The 14,129-nt window shown below is 48.8% G+C and overlaps 1 protein-coding gene across 1 annotated transcript in view; it reads left to right on the plus strand.

The window, feature by feature from the left end:
- The window catches only part of VWF (von Willebrand factor), a 147,543-nt gene that overhangs the window by 65,679 nt on the left and 67,735 nt on the right, over positions 1–14,129 (plus strand). The window contains exons 16-21 of the mRNA XM_008584313.1: positions 5,569–5,672; positions 6,743–6,881; positions 9,037–9,171; positions 10,702–10,848; positions 13,359–13,499; positions 13,718–13,831. Coding sequence (XP_008582535.1) covers positions 5,569–5,672; positions 6,743–6,881; positions 9,037–9,171; positions 10,702–10,848; positions 13,359–13,499; positions 13,718–13,831 — 780 coding nt within the window. The remainder of the gene's footprint in view (positions 1–5,568; positions 5,673–6,742; positions 6,882–9,036; positions 9,172–10,701; positions 10,849–13,358; positions 13,500–13,717; positions 13,832–14,129) is intronic.

A 14,129-nucleotide genomic window follows, 5' to 3' on the forward strand; every position in this document is an offset into this window, starting at 1 on the left:
TGTTGCTCCCGCACCTCGCTCAGCCAGTGAGCGGGAACCGGTCTGTATGTGGGATCCGAACCCTCGGGCGGGAGCTCCCGCCGCGCTTCCCAAGCGGCGCACTTATCCAGTGCGCCACCGGGCCGGCCCAAGAGGTTTTTTTTTTTTTTATCATAAAGGAATGTTGAATTTTATCAAGTGCTTTTTCTGCATCTATCAAGATGCAGATATTTTCTTTCATTCTGTTGATGTGATGTATTACATTTACTGCTTTGTGTATGTTGAACCATTCTTGCATCCCTGGGATAAATCCTACTTGATCATGGTATATAATTTTTTTGATGTGCTCTTGGATTTGGTTTGCTGGTATTTTATTGAGGATTTTTGCATTTGTGTTCATCAGGCATATTGGCCTGTAGTTCTCTCTTTTTGTTTGTTTGCTTGCCTGGTTTTGGTATCAGGGTGATACTGGTCTTGTAGTATGAGTTTGGAAGAATTCCATCCACTTCAATTTTTTGGAATAGTTTAAGAAATATTAGAATTAGTTCTTCTTTAAATGTTTGGTAAAATTAAAAGGTAAAGACCATCTGGTCCTGGGATTTTCTTTGTTGGGAGACTTTTTACAACTGACTCAATCTTGTTACTTATAAGTGGTCTATTCAGGTTTTGTATTTCTTCTTGGTTCAGTCTTGGTAGTTCATATATTCCAGGAATTTAACCATTTCCTCTAGATTTTCAAACTTATTGGCATATGGTTGTTCATAATATTCTGTAATGGTCTTTTGTATTTCAGTGGTATCAGTTGCAGTGTCTCCTTTTGCATTTCTGATTTTATTTATTTAGGTCTTTTCTCTTTTTTTCTTTGTGTGACTAATGGTTGTTGATTTTATTTATCTTTTCAAAAACTCAACTTTTCAAAGAAAAAGAGATACAATGATCACAATAATACACTGAACTTTCAAAAGGAGAGAACAGAACTGAGGTTGCCAGAGGTGGGAAAGGGGGAGGGGAAGGTGGTTAGTGAGAAATTGGTAAAGGACCAAAAAAAAAAAATGATTACATTGTGTAATGTTGAATATACTAATTATCTTGATTTGAGCATCATGTATTGCACACAGGTATTGATATTCAACTCTGTAACCCACAGATATGTACAATCAATTATGTTTCAAATAAAAAAATACCCCCCCAACCTTTCATTTGGTTGATCTTTTGTATTGTATTTTTAGTTTCAATTTTATTTATTTATGCTCTGATTTTTATTTCTTTTCTTCTACTTATTTTGAGTTTGTTTTTTTCTTGCTTTACTAGTTCCTTGAGGTGCATTGTTAGGTAGTTTATTTGAAATCTTTCTTTTTTTTTTTTTTCAATGTGGGTGTTTATTGCTATAAACTTTCTTCTTGATACTGCCCTGCCTGTGTCCCATAGGTTTTGGTGTGTTATGTTTCTGTCTTCATTTGTTTCAAGAAATTTTTTGATTTCTTTCTAAATCTCTTCTTTGACCCACTAGTTGTTCAGGAGCATGTTGTTCAATTTCCATGTATTTGTGTACTTTTGAAAGTTCCATCTGTTATTGAGTTCTAGTTTTATTCCATTATAGTCAGACAAAATACTTGATTGGATTTCAATTTTTGTTTTTGAAATTGTTGAGACTAGTTCCATGTCCTAGCATGTGATCAGTCCATGTGCTGATGAAAAGAATGTGCGTTCTGCAGCTGTTCTGTAAGTATCTGTTAGGTTCATTTGGTCTATGGAGCTGTTTAAATCTGGTATTTCTTTGTTAACTTGCTGTTTCAATGATGTTGAATGATGTTGAATGATGTTGTTGTTGACTTTCTGTCCAATTCTGAGAGTGGGATGCTAAACTCCCCAGCTATTATTGTGTAGGCATATAGCTCTCACTTTAGATCTGATAATATATGCTTTTTATTTCTGGGTGCTCCAGTGTTGGGTGCATTTATAATTGTTACATCTCTTGTTGTATTGATCCCTTTATCATTATATAACACCCTTCCTTGTCTCTCAGTACAGATTTTGATTTAAAGTCTTCTTTATCTGATGTAAGTCTATCTACTACTGATTGCTTTTGCTTTTCTTTTGTGTGGAATATCTTTTTCCATTCCTTCACTTTCAGTCTATGTGTGTCTTTGTAGGTAAGGTGTGTTTCTTGTAGGCAGCATATGGATGGCTTATTATTATTACTTTTTATCTATTCAGCCAGTCTGTATCTTTTAATTGGGGCCTTTAATCCATTTACATTCAAGGTTATTATTGACATTTGAGGTCTTACTCCTATCATTTTGTTGGTAGTTTTTTGAGTGTTTTGTGTATCTTTTTTTCCTTTCTACCTCTTTTATTGTTTATTCTTGTGGTTTGATGGTTTTTTGTATTGATAAGATTTGATTCCTTTCTCTTTCTAATTTGAATATCTATTCTACCAGTAAGTTTTATATTTTAAGGTGTTTTCATGATGGTTGTTATTGTTCTTTCTCTTCTAGATGTAGGACTCTCCTAAACATTTATTGTAAGGCCAGACTGGTGTTGATGAATTCCCTTAATTTTTGCTTGTCTGAGAAAAACTTTATTTCGCCTTCATTTCTGAAGGATAGCTTTGCTGGGTGTAATATTCTTGGCTGGTAGTTTTTTCTTTTAGTTCTTCAAATATATCATGCTGTTCTCTCCTGGGCCTGTTGGGTTTCTGCTGAGTAATCTGCTGTTAGTCTAATGGGGATTCCCTCATAAGTGACTTAACGCTTGTCTCTTGCTGTTTTTAGAATTCTCTGTTTGTCTTTAACTTTTGACAGTTTGACTACAATGTGTCTTGGAGAGGACCTCTTTGTGTTGAATCTAATTGGGGATCTCTGAGTTTCCTGGATTTGGATGTCTATATCTTTCCTGAGACTATGGAAGTTTTCAGCTATTATTTTGTTGAATATATTTTCAATACCTTTTTTGTTTTCTTTTCCTTCTGGAATGCCTATAATTTGAATATTTGTTCACTTAATTGTATCCCATAAATCTTGTAGGCTTTCTTCATTCTTTTTTATTCTTTTTTTTTTCTTCTTGTCTTCCTGGGTTATTTCAAAACAGCTGTTTTCAAAATCAGAAATTCTTTCTTCTGCATGATCTCGTCTGTTGTTGAGACTCTTGGATGTATTTTTTATTGCATTTAATGAATTCTTCTCTTGTATCTCAGTGAGTTTTTCTTAAAATTATTAATTTGAATTCCTTTTCCAGAAAGTTGGCAATTTCTGATTCTTTGGTATCAAGTACTAGAGCATTATTGTTTTTTTTGGTGGTGTCATGTTTCCTTGTTTTTTCATGTTTCCTGTTTCCCTGCATTGATATCTGTGCAACTGGTAGAACAGTCACCCCTAGGAGTTTTGTAGGGTGGCTTGCATGGGGTAGGACTTTCACATGCAAATGTGTCCTTGGGTGTGGGTAGAGTGCAATGGCTTTATTCTAGGTGGGTGCAGTAGTGTAGTATCTGTGTAGTTTCTTCAGCTATAATCCATTTTTACTGTGTCTGTGCAGGCCTCAGTGGCCTGTGCTTGGGAGGTTTGTGGCAGCAGTGGCACAGCTTTGCTGGGGGTGGGCTTGCTGTGTTAGTTTGCAGGCTGGGGGTGTATATATGCTCACTGTGGGTCAGTCATCTCGGGAGCTGACTCACTGGGGATGGGTTTGCTGGATTGCTTTTCTAGCCAGTGGTGTAGGTGTGTGTCATGTCAGGGATTCTGCAACTGGTTGGCCAGTGATAGGGTCACCATGCTGGTTCTGCGACAGGGGGTGGGCACCCAAGGGCATGTCAGCAAGGCTCTTTCTCACTTGTATGCATATGCATGGGATGACTCAAAGACTAAGGGGCATGCTCACCAGGGGCATGACATCTAGGCTGTTTCTCTGAGTTGAGGGCATGGGCACACTTTGGCTTGGTTAGCTGGGTGCACGTCTGCTGGGAGCTGATCCACTACTCCACTTCTTGGGGCCAGGTGTGAGGTTGTGCTTCCCTCAGCAGTTCAGGAGTGGGTCTGCCAAGGGCAGTGGGTGAGTCCATGAGGCAGTCCTGCCATGAAGACTTCTAGCCAGCCACATCTTGGGTAGTGGGTGAGACCATTAGGCAGGGCTGCAGACAAGGTTTCCTACCAGCTGCTTCTTGATCAGTGTGTGAGGCTGCTAGGCAGGACTGTTGAGGGTAAAACCACCTGGATGATTCTCTGGGAGGGTGTGGATGGGCTTTATTTCTGCTGACCTCGGGGTGTGTTCATTAGGAGAGGGACCTGTGAGCTGTTTTTCTGGGTTGGGAACTTGGGTGCACAGAACTCAGCTCACTGGATGGGGGTCTGTCTGTCTGGTCTCTGGCCAGGGACTTGGGGGTGCATGAGTTCAGCAGGCCTGGGATTGGCTTCCTAGACCTGCAGGACAGGGTCACAGCTGCTTCTGGGCCCAGGCTTTAAGCTGCTGGGATCAGGGCATTATAGCTTCTCATGTGAGTGCTTTGCGATGATGGTGGAGCCTTGGGGTTGGGGAAGCACAGTGGCTATTGGCCCCAGGTCAGCGTGTGCTTTGTCAGTGGCTCTGGTTTCACCATGGTACTGTGCTGTGTTAGCTTGGGTCATTAGGGTGGGGGGTGGGGAGGGCACTTGTATGGGCTCCTGTTCTAGAGTGATGCAGTTCATATATTCTGGGCAGCTCACCACACTTGGTTCTGGACTTGCGAGGGCTGTGGAATCCTCCTGCGCTAGGAAGGATTGGGGGATGGTGTGGACCCTCGTCCTACCTTCTCTCCACGAGGGAAAGTCATTCTTGCACTGATACCAGTGGTGGAAACTTGGTGGCTGAAGCCGTGTGCCCCTTTGTCCTCTCTATGCTGCCATCCTGGGCTTTCATGCTCCACAGGGATCCCTCCAGTCTCCTGCTGCACTCCTGCACTCTCCCACAGATGCTCCTGTTGATACTTGGCTGTTTGTTAGTTGTTCTGGTCCTGTCCTGTGAGGGAGACGTACTTCTAGTTGGCCATTTTAGCCCTGCCTCCCCTGTTTCCAGCTCCTGTTGATACTTGGCTGTTTGTTAGTTGTTCTGGTCCTGTCCTGTGAGGGAGACGTACCTCTAGTTGGCCATTTTAGCCCTGCCTCCCCTGTTTCCATTTTGGAGACGTCTAAGAACTGCTGTACGGTTTTTTTTTTTTGCAATGATAAATAATTTTTCATTATTCTTTGTCCATAATTCTGTTTCCTTTGAAGAAATACTTTGCACGGAACAGCTGAGTCTAAGGATATGCACATTTCAAGGGTGATTCCTGAAGTGTCTACACAAAGGTGTCCCAGGTTACACTGCCCCCAGCAGGGCATGAGAAGACAGGAGTCAGGGTCTTCAGTTGACGGGGAGGACCAGTGTAGACAGGTGTCTATGTCTGCCAAGCCCCAGTATGGGTTCCCTGTCCTGGGCTGGCCTGTGACCGAGTCTGTGCCCTGGCTCAGTTCCAGTCCCCATGCTGGGCTCCTGGGAGGCTCAAGCCCCAGGGGACACCTCCTCAGTAGGGCTTAGATCAGTCACTGTGGCTGTCTAGATTTTTGGATTCTTCTCCCTTAGGTCCGGCATGAAAACAGATGTGTGGCCCTGGAAAGGTGCCCCTGCTTCCATCAGGGCCGAGAATACGCCCCAGGAGAGACGGTGAAGATGAACTGCAACACCTGGTGAGGCTCTGGGAGGGGCTTCCCGGGGCCCGAGCCACTGGGGCAGGGGGAGGGGCAGACGGCCGCAGGACCTTGGGCACTAGTCCCCGGCACCCTGGGGGAACCTGGCTACTCTCTTCCTTTTCTCTGTGCCTCTGTTTCTCCATCTGTAGAGTGGGGAGGATCTTTATCCTTGCCTGTGCTCATCCCTTGTAGACACTACCCGAGAGATTAGTATTTCCCTTCGGAGAGATGGGCTCTGGGGAAGATACGGGCCGTTCTGCTTATTGTGACCAGGCTGCTAAAGGGCGTGGGGTGTGAAGGGTCCTTCTCAGGCCTGGCGCTGCCCTGTGGTGTGCTGCCCCTCGCCTGCTGGCTCACCTTGCCTTTGGCTTCTTGGCTGTGCGCAGCCTTACAAGGGGCCTCTGCGAGGGCCCTGGACAGAGGCAGGCAGGGCTGTCTCTTGGGCCTGAGGTCGGAGCTCGCCACCTCTGATGCACAAGTGGGCTTCCTGAGGTCAGCTCTGGTTATGGGTGGCGGTGGGATGGGCATGTGGCAGTCAGAAGATCGCCATAGATTTGAACATGCGCCCAAACTCTCTCCTGGCAGAAGTTCCTGGTGTATTATTACTTTCCAGACATAGAACTTTCCTGCTGTTCTGTCCTGTTTTTCCCATTGGCCTCAAAGGAATTTCACCGTCAATGTGTCTCTTTCATAGAGTCCCTGTGGCCACTCTCAGGTAGACTTGTGGCTTCCAGGGTGAGGCTGAGCTTTGGCAAACCCACAGCAGGTGGCCTAAGAGGATCCGGGTCTCTTCCCCTGGCTTCCTGGATCACCTTGGACAACCCCTTCCCTTCTTTGTCTCAGATCTCCCCGTAACTGTAGAGCAGCATGGCACTCTCCCTCCTGTGGGGCCAGGTGCCGGGCCTGTGAGGGCCTTGCTCCATAGGCTGCAAATCCTCAACCTCTTGAGGCTTCCTGGAGGGCTGGGTGGCACCCTGAAGCACTCCATGCCTCCTCGTTTCCAATACCCAGATGAGCCCCTACACCCAAGGTGCCCAGCCAGTCACCCTGGCCATTACTGTTCCCAGTGTCTGTCGGGACCGGAAATGGAACTGCACGGACCACGTGTGTGATGCCACATGCTCCACCATTGGCATGGCCCACTACCTCACCTTCGACGGGCTCAAGTACATGTTCCCTGGGGAGTGCCAGTACGTCCTGGCGCAGGTGAGATAAAGGAGCGGGTAGGGAGCCCTCTGTCTCCAGGAGGAGATGAGGGGTACTGATGGCAATTTGGGGGTTTTCGGGTTGGATCCTGCTGTTCTGTCTGTAGAAAGAACCGTGGGTCTAGTTTGTACTGGCAACCATTTTCCTTCTGCTCACTTGGAGACTTCTAAGAACAGGACAGAGCTCATTTGTGGCTTAGAATTGATATGGGAGAAAGCTGCCATCAGTCCAAATGAGCAGCCCTGTGGAGTTAGAAGGAACTTTTCCTCTCTGTAGACACATGCTCAGTCAGGATGCAGTTTGGGGAGTGGAGGTGGGCTGGGTTCCAGCCCCTGCGCACCCTCCCTGCAAGCATCCTTGTGTAGGGAACCCTCTACAGGGCCTTATGTAGCAGCCCTGGTCAGGGGATGGCAGCAGGGACCCCTGGAGTGTTTGCTTCCTGCCCTATGTTCCTATTGGATTCTCCACCATTTCCATTTCTAACCTGGTACAATTCAGAAGGGGAGGGTGTGGAGAGGGGCACAGAGAAGTCACACCACCCAGCAGGATGGGAAAGAGCCCAGGACATGCCAGCGAGTGAGTGAGGGCCCCCGCCTCTGCCTCCCCCTCCCTGCTGCGTGGATTCCTGTCAATTCCTCCTGCTGGTTGGCACCAAACGGGTAAACAGGAGGTCTGAGCGCTCTTCTCAAGAGAGATGAGATGCTCTGTTCTGCGAAGCTTTAAACAAATGTGGTCTGTCTGTCTCCACTCTTGGAAGGAGGAGGAGGTGGGGCTTGGTGTGGCCTGAGGGAGGACCACAAATTCTTAGGGGCCTCAGCCCCAGAGACTGAGCTGTGGGACCCCCAAGTCAGGCCACATGGGTGGCTGAGGACCTCCGTGTGCTGGCAGCTGCCACCTCACACGCCCCGGTCTGGCCCAGAGGCCAGCAGTGTGTTGGGGACATGGGGCAGACACACCACACAATCGTTTTGAGGACACCTGTGAACCTGGGGTGTGTGCCCCCTAGAGCTTTCCCACACTGTCTGCCTTGAGCCTCAGTAGCAAAAGATGGGGTGACAGGAGCTTCGCACCCTACATGCCAAGCCAGCTTTGAATATGGGCATCCCAGAGAAAACAACCAATTCAGTGCAGCCAGCACTGCCGGTCCGCACCTCCTGCTCCCGCTCTCGTCCCCTGCCCGGGCAGACGCCCCCCAGTGGACCGGTGTTGAAGAATCCCCTTTCCAGTCGTGCTCCTCTGCGTGTCGCTGGCTTTCCTTCCCACAGCCAGTTCTGTCCTCCTCCAGTGCTCTGTCCTGGCCGCCCTCCCCACCCTCCCTTCCTCCTCTGGGAGATATCACCAGGACTTAACTCTCTCTCCTCTGGAAAAACCGGGAACAAATAAAGCCCTTGTACCCTTGTTCCCTCTTTTAACCTTCGCAGTCCCATTAACTTAACACAGACCCACTTAACCCAACAGTCCCTTTAAGTCAGCTGATTCCCGTCTTATGGAAGGGCAGTTTGTGTGGATGTATGTATGCACGTGTGTGTGTGTACATGTGTACACATGTGAGTGTGTGCATGCATGTGAGTTTGTGTGTGTGCGCATATGTGCGTGGGTGAGTGTGTCAGAGAAGTAAGTGACTTCCTCATTACCCAAAAAGGGGCAGACCAACACTCACACCTAGTTTTTCTAGGTTGAGTGTTTTATCTTTTTTCTCATCACACCACAGAAGTAGCCACCATGGGGGGAGTATTTGCCAGGAACGTGTCTCTTTTTGCTTAATTTTCTATGCAATTGACCGACAAGGACCAGAGCTCCCTTGTCCTCTGTATACGACTAGGGACGGTAGCTCAGGACTGTGGAGCTGTGTCAGACTGTCTTTGGTTACATTTCTGGGCCAGCAGTCCAGAAAGATTCAGCCAGAATTTAGAGCCATGAGATGCCATGTGGTCACACTGTCCTAGTGTCCTGGGTGGGACGGAAAAGTCATGGGCTCCGAGTGAGGGCTTTCAGCCCGGCGCATCTGTGGAAGCACACTGCACGCTGCTTCTCCTCTTCCTTTCCCTCCCCCACAACCACCCCACCCCTCTTTGTCCATAATGGCTGAGGTTGACACACCTGAGGGAGCTCACCTGGGCGTAATAGATCTCTCCTGGCACCCCTCTTTCCCCAGGACCACTGTGGCAGTAACCCTGGGACCTTTCGGATCCTGGTGGGAAATGAGGGGTGTGGATACCCCTCAGTGAGATGCAAGAAGAGGGTCACCATCCTGGTGGGAGGAGGAGAGATTGAGCTGTTTGATGGGGAGGTAAGTGCCAGCCTCGTCGCCCACCCTCATGTTCTCCCGTGTTCTTCTGCCAGCTCACTGAGAGCATTTGTCAAGCATTCATTCAGAATCTGCGTCCGTGGAAGAATGTGCGGCCTTTCAAGAGGCAGAGCTCTATCATCTGACCCTGACGAGTTATTCTATGAGAAGTAGCAGGCCAAGATAGCTAACACGATCCCGCGTAGTGAAAGTGCAGATACGTGTGTGGAGAGGGCGTGTTAACAGTGTCTGCCCAGCACCTGCCTCTGGAGCTGGGGTGGACATTGCAGGGCAGGAGGGATTTCCCTTATATATAAATTTAAAAAGTGATGGCGTCATGGAAGATTTGTACTTTCTTTTATGTTTTCCAGCTCTTTTCAGATAAATGTTTTTAAAGGAGTTCAAGAGAAGTAAACAGATTCAGGCCTGTACCAAGTGCTTATGAAGTGGTTCTCAGGAGGGAACCTGCACTTGAGTGGCAGGTCATCCCGAGGCTACGGTTTTGGTTCAGCTGGTCTGACTGCCTGTACTGCTGGCGAGACTCAGGGTCTGGGCTCACACCTGTCCTCATATGTTCATTTTCTTCCATGGCCTCAGCCCGCATCCCAGCCTTCTTGCAAATATCCACCATTGACATCAGGGGAGGGGAGGTGAATTCTTCACCACTGTGGGAGAAACTGGCAGGTGTGACTTGTAGACTATGGGTCAGCAGTGTCAGCGCATTTCAGAGGACAGTTCTATTCAGGAAAGACGGCAGTGGTGGCATTGAGCAGGAGGTGTGCAGACTTGGGAGTGGCCCGCTTGTGTGTATTATTAGCTCTGCATGTTGTGTCACCAAGGAGAGGACCACTGTAAAGTGGCAACAGGTTCTCAGTGTCAGCCTCAATTTTGTGCATTGAGTAGTCAGCCAAGTGCACTGAAATGGCTTGGAGGGTTCGGCCCTGGCAATGATTCTGCCAAGTTGAGGGCTCAGGCCCGAGTCCCTCTGGAAACCGAGCCACGTGATTCCTGCCTCTGGTGACGAGATCCTCACTGTCTGCTCTCCTTTAGCTCTGACTCTTGACGACGACGACTCTGGGGAGGGGCAGAGGGTGGGATGCAGGGAAGGTGAGAGGCCGGCGCCCATTTCATAAGGGGGTAGATTTCTAAATCAATTGACTGGAGGTGCTTAAAATCATGGCCATGTTAAAACCCATCTAGGGGACCACTGAATTTAATGACAAATGTGTAAAAACAAAACTAAACACTTTTTGTGCAGCAGTTGATGATCTGCTTTGGTTTCGTTGTGTTTTAATCTCATAATTGTGATTTTGCTGCCACCTCTGTGATGGTCCTTCGGTCGTGGTTCTTGGAGAGCAACAGGTGGGAGGGACACAGAAATGTGAAGAAACGTGGCTCTGGCCGAAGGGGTGACTCCTCATGGGGTGGATGGTGCGGGGGCCGTGGACACAGACCGGTGGCGTGGAGCAGAGGGAAGAGCTGGGCCTCGTGCCTGCCCTTCCTCTCCCGTCTTCCCTCTTTGTCTTCCGTCAGGTGAACGTGAAGAGGCCCATGAAGGATGAGAGTCACTTTGAGGTGGTGGAGTCCGGCCGCTACGTCATCCTGCTGCTGGGCAAAGCGCTGTCCGTGGTCTGGGACCACCACCTGGGTGTCTCTGTGGTCCTGAAGCAGACGTACCAGGTCAGTGGCCTTCCTTGCTTCCTCTTTGCTTTGTCTGGGACTTGCTGTTTGGACCTTTGTCAGCTCCCTGAGTAGTCACCTACTGCCCCTTCTTGTTGTCTCGGGGAAGGTGGTCACCTAGTCCCACCTCCCTCCCACGCAACTAAAGCTATGGCCTCAGGGTTTGGAGTCAGCCTGGCGTTTTACTAAGGGTGGCTGCATGTGGGAAGGATTGGGGGTGGCCCCCATGCAAGCAGGGTCTTGACTGGCCTTACTGGACATGCAGCTTATTTCCACAAGAGAACGAAGTAAAAGATGGGACAATATTAGCTCTTCCTTAACCCAAGGAGGCAAACTGATCATGCACAATGTTATTATAACACGGCAAAATGTTCTGGGGTGTTGCCTTACTACTGAGCTATAGGCCAGCACATTTCAATAACTATTTGTCAAAATGCTGATAACCCACTTTGGAGAAAGTGTCCAACAGTTTTTTGGGACTTTACTGATTTCTTTAAGTGGCATGTATGACAAGTGGCTTGTCTGTGATGGTGGCTGATTTAGCCTTGGCCGGAATGGCTTGCACAGCAGCTGCACTAACGTTGTCTGTTTTCTGCGTGTGCACGCCAGTGAGCAAGGGCAGCACCTCTCTTACTTCTCTGTGGCAGCCCATCCCATTTCTGGAAAGTATTTCATTTAATGAGCACCATTATTAAGTTCCTATAAGTGTTCAGCGCTGTTCTAGGCACTGTGGATGCAGCAGAGAAAAAAATCAAACATATGTATATATTTAACCCTTGTATTAGTTTTCTATTGCTGCTATAACAAATTATCAAAAATGTACTGGCTTAAACAATAACACATTTATTATCTTATGGTTCTGGAGGTCAGAAGTCTAAAATCTGTTGGCAGGGATGCATACCTCCTGGAGGCTCTGAGCGATCCCTTTCCTTGCCTTTTCTAGATTCTAGTGGCTGCCTGCATGAATGGCCCCATCCTCCATACTCAAAGTCAGCAGCGTGGCATCTCCCACTCTCTCTCTCTGTTTTTGCCTGTCACATTACCTTTCACACTCTTCACTCCTCCTGCCTTCCTCTTATCAGACCCTGTGATTATGCTAGGCCCACCTAGATAATCCAGGACAATCTCCCCATCTCAAGGTCATGATCTAATCACATCGGCAAAGTCCCTTTTGCCATGCAAGGTGACATATTCGTGGTTCTGGGATTCGAATGTGGACATCTTTGGGGTGGGGCACTATTCTGCCTTCCACGACCCTGGTGAAGATCATATTCTATAGGAGATATTCTCTTAGGTAGGTTGGTCTGATGAGACCTGGCTGAAGAGGTGACGCATGAGCAGTGTCTTCAGGGGAGGGAGGCAGTGAGCCACGCAAATATGTGGGGCAGAGAATTCAGGCAGATGGAGTAGCACGTGCAAAGGCCCAAGGGCGGCAGGTGTTTAGAGGGTTTGAACATGGGGGCCAGCGTGGCTTTAGAGGAGGGTCTTGGGGTGAATGGCAGTTAACAAGGGTGGGGAGGGGACCGCGGACATACCACAGGGGCTCTAGGCCATGCAGAGGTCTTTGGCCTCTGTCCAGCTGTGAGAACACCCTTCTCACGTGTTTCCCAGTACTTACACCCATTGAACCAAGCCAGACTCTGCGTATTGGAGCACAATAGAACAAAACATTTCTCTTTGTCCCAAGACAGACTCTAAATATATTGGAAAAGTATAGCACCTTTTCTTTTCCAGGCCAAATACCTCCCGTGAGAACACCCTTCTCACGTGTTTCCCAGTACTTACACCCATTGAACCAAGCCAGACTCTGTGTATTGGAGCATAAAAGAACAAAACATTTCTCTTTGTCCCAAGACAGACTCTAAATATATTGGAAAAGTATAGCACCTTTTCTTTTCCAGGCCAAATACCTCCCTTTTTTTTCCAAAGTTTTTACTTGACAGTTTTCATTCATTCAGTAGCTACTTATTTGGGACTTCTTGCTTGTTGCACGCTGTGATAGGTGATCATAAAGACGGATGAGATATGTCTTCCCTGTTGACATTTATTGTACAGCAGAGTTCTGGCCAGTCGGCTCTGAGCAGGCTGCAGTTCTCAGGTAGGGGACTCACCTGCCCACAGTAGAGCAGGGCTCTGGTGTCGCTCCTCGGACCTCTGCACTGTCACGGATCTAGGGTTCTGTGGGCTCCTCTCCCCGCTCAGGCCCTTGTTAGGAGGAGTTTGGTTCCACTAGGGAGCCCAGGGCTGAGGCTGACCATGAGACAGGGGCAAGTTGCCTCTCTTTGTTCCTTTAACTTTAAAATGGGTCAATGAGGAATGCCCAGGGAAAGGCTTTGGCAGGGAAGCTTTGCCGGGCACCCTGCTTCTGTTCCGAGCCCCCCACCCCCAGTTGCCTTCCTCTCCCTGAGACAGCCCAGCCTCCTTTGCTGCCCAGAACCTTCTCCCTCCCCTGGACCAGGGCGTGTGCCCCTGCGGCTTCCAATGCTCATCCCCTCAACTTGTCTATCAAGGAGCAGGTGTGTGGCCTATGTGGGAATTTTGACGGTGTCCAGAACAACGACTTCACCAGCAGCAACCTGCAAGTGGAGGAAGACCCCGTGGACTTTGGGAATTCCTGGAAAGTGAGCTCGCAGTGTGTGGACACCAGCAAAGTACGTCTAGGGGGTCTGTGGATGGGGCCCAAGAGGCCTGCACCCTGGAGTGTCCCCCTGCCCCCATTGTGGTGGGGGGTGGGAGGTGGGTGGAGGGAGGTGTGAACTGCAGGTGTGGCAGGGCTGGGGAGGAGGGTCTCTTGGATCTTTCTGGGTTGAATAGTGCAGACTGACTGACTGACACTTGGTCTACCTGCATACTCTTGCCCTGCTCCCAGGTGCTGCTGGACGTGTCCCCAGCCACCTGCCACAACAACATCATGAAGCAGAAGATGGTGGACTCCTCCTGCAGGATCCTTACCAGCAACATTTTCCAAGACTGCAACGAGCTGGTGAGGCCCTTGAGGGTCGTGGGAGATAGAGCAGTCCCGAGGGTGGCCCCGGTGGCTCAGACACTCAGCATGAGATGCTAATATGGACCCCACCCTGTAGTCCTGGAATGACCTGCCTCAAGACACCACATCAGTCCATTCTTGGCTTCAGGCTGGGACAAAAAGGAAAATCGACAGTTTCCGAGGAAAGCAGGGCCTGGCACGCGTCCCCTCCTGCGTGAGACGCGCTCCTCCTGGGGCCTGGCGCAGCGTCCCCTCCTGCGTGAGACGCGCTCCTCCTGGGGCCTGGCGCAGCGTC

The sequence above is a fragment of the Galeopterus variegatus genome, unplaced genomic scaffold (assembly GCF_000696425.1).
Source record: "Galeopterus variegatus unplaced genomic scaffold, G_variegatus-3.0.2 Scaffold3218, whole genome shotgun sequence".
In the NCBI taxonomy this organism is placed as follows: Eukaryota; Metazoa; Chordata; class Mammalia; order Dermoptera; family Cynocephalidae; genus Galeopterus; species Galeopterus variegatus.